This window comes from Oratosquilla oratoria, chromosome 2, assembly GCF_046742065.1.
Source record: "Oratosquilla oratoria isolate Oo_2021 chromosome 2, ASM4674206v1, whole genome shotgun sequence".
Classification (NCBI taxonomy): Eukaryota; Metazoa; Arthropoda; class Malacostraca; order Stomatopoda; family Squillidae; genus Oratosquilla; species Oratosquilla oratoria.
Window position 1 is genome coordinate 46,528,129 of NC_134778.1, and position 2,445 is coordinate 46,530,573.

General features: G+C 47.6%; 1 protein-coding gene across 1 annotated transcript; it reads right to left on the reverse strand.

Moving 5' to 3' along the window:
• Positions 1-1,522: 1,522 nt before the first annotated feature.
• LOC143035786 (uncharacterized) lies at positions 1,523-2,206 on the reverse strand. Its single transcript, XM_076202745.1, has one exon. The coding sequence runs from the start codon at positions 2,204-2,206 to the stop codon at positions 1,523-1,525; it is 684 nt and encodes a 227-aa protein (XP_076058860.1).
• Between the last annotated feature and the right edge of the window lie 239 nt (positions 2,207-2,445).

Consider the following 2,445-nt stretch of genomic DNA (forward strand, 5'->3'; position numbering starts at 1 on the left):
CCGGATAAAAAATATACTATTGATGTGAAAGCGACAGTAGACTGGAAGTGAGCATTAAGGGAGAGCGACTGGAGGAAGTGGATAGTTTTAGATAATTGGGTGCAAATGTGGCAGGAAAAGGTGGAGTGAAGGTGGAGGTAGAATGTAGATTGAGAGAAGCGAGTAAATGCCTTGGTGGATTAAAGAGTGTAATGAGGAATAGACATTTGGGAATGGATGCTAAGAGGAGACTGTATGAAGGAGTGATTGTGCCAACAGCACTGTATGGGGAGAAGGAGTTTGAATGTGTTTGAGATGAGGTGTCTGAGAAGTATGATAGGGGTTACTAGGCTAGATAGAGTAAGAAATAAGGAGGTGAGGAGGAGAACAGGGGTGGAAAAGGAGCTGGGAGATAGGGTTGATGAAAGAGTATTAGAGTGGTTTGGACACATGGAAAGAATGAGTGGAGAAAGACTAGTAAAAGAGGTATGGAAGGCAGATGTGGAGGGAGTGAACATGAGGGGACGTCCTAGGATGAGGTGGATGGATGGGGTGAAGGGGGTTTTGGGGAAGAGGGGAATGTCTGTTGAGGAAGGACGGGAGAGGACAAAAGACAGGAGTGAATGGAGAATGGTTGTATATGGATGATGTTGTGATTGCATGAGGTGGAATGGGTGGGGGGATTGGGGGTGAGGTAGTATGTGTGAGTAAAATTTGACGCAGCCCGAAGGAGTTTCTCCCCGTCTTCTTTTGTGTATGGGGGGACGGAGAGGGGGGGTCGCCGATATGATGAAGCGGCCTTGCTGTGGATGTGCTGTGTCTTGCGACACTGCTTCTGACCCAGGGCAGTGGACAGGGTGAAGGGATGACCCGTCATTCGGGAGGTGCTAAGATAAGAGGGAGGGTGGAGGGGTGTGGAGTGTATTCAGGGATGGAATGGGTGGGAATGATTTTATGCCTTTTTCTTTGTGGCTACCTCCCTTGTAAGGGGGAAAAAGCCTTGGTAAATGTATATATATATATATATATATATATATATATATATATATATATATAAATATATATATATATATATATATATATATATATATATATATATATATTTATATGTATATATGACATAGCTTGGCTTCACGAACAAAAATTTAAAAAGGTTGTCCACGTCTTCGGTCGCAGGGACGGTCATGGCTGATAAGACCGATGCGGGGAAGGCCCTACGAACAATGTCTGCAGATGAACGTAGTGTCCGGTGTGGTGCTGAAGGCGGCACCAGCTTTCCTCCTCTGGCGTTTGTTTTTGAGTGCATCCCTCCTGTCGTCTTCAAATTGGGTGACAGCTTGATGGATCATGTGACGCCGGGCACCACGGTCTTCAGCTTGGTCAATGTGGCATGCAGTGAGGGACTTCTTGAGGCAGCTCTTGTATTGTTTCTTGGTGGCTCCTCTTCCTCGATGACCGGTGGAGAGTTCGCCATATAGGAAAATCTTTGGTAGGCGATAGTCTTCACTTCTGGAGACATGCCCTGCCCATCTGAACTGGTATTTTAGTAGCATGGCTTCAATGCTGGGATCTCCGCGTGCTCCAGAACTTCAACATTTGTGGTGAAGTCATTCCAGTCGATGTTGAGGATGTTGCGTAGGCAGCGCTTTTGAAAGCGCTCGAGGAAATGAATATGACTACGGTAGGTCATCCAGGTTTCAGAGCCGTAGAGAAGATTGGTGAGAACAACAGTCCTGTAGACATGGATCTTTGTCTTGCTCTTCAGATTTTTGTTGTTCCAGACTCGTTTGCACAGTCTGCCAAAAGAGCTGTTGGCCTTAGAAAGCCTGTTGTCAATTTCTTTATCGATCCTTGTGTCGGATGAGATGGTGGAGCCCAGGTAAGTGAACTGCTGTGTTGATTTGAGCTCCGTATCACCAATGGTTATATGGGGCTGGTGGTAATTGATTTGTGGGCCAGACTGATGAAGGACTTCCGTCTTCCTAAGGCTGACATCGAGGCCAAAAAGCCGCGAGGCGTCTGGAAAGCAAGACGTGATGCGCTGCAAGGCTCGCTCCGCGTGGGCGACGAGGGCAGCGTCGTCCGTGAAGAGGTCCTGAATCAGTCTTTCCTGCGTCTTGGTGTGGGCTTGGAGGCGCCGTAGGTTGAAGAGGCTGTCGTCCAGACGGTACCTGACGTATACCCCATCCTCATCATCCAGGTCTTCTGTAGCTTGCTTGAGCATCATACTGAAGAATATGCTGAAGAGAGTTGGTGCCAAGACACAACCCTGTTTCACGGCGTTGGAGATATGAAAGGGCTCCGATAGGTCCCTGGTTTAGTCTGACCTGCCCACGCTGATTTTCATGCAGCTGGATCACCATCTGTAGATTTTTTTTTTCTTTTTTGGGGGGAGGGGGGCAACCAAGGCGTTCCAGGATGAGCCACAGTCCTGTCCTACTCACTGTGCCGAATGCTTTTGTAAGT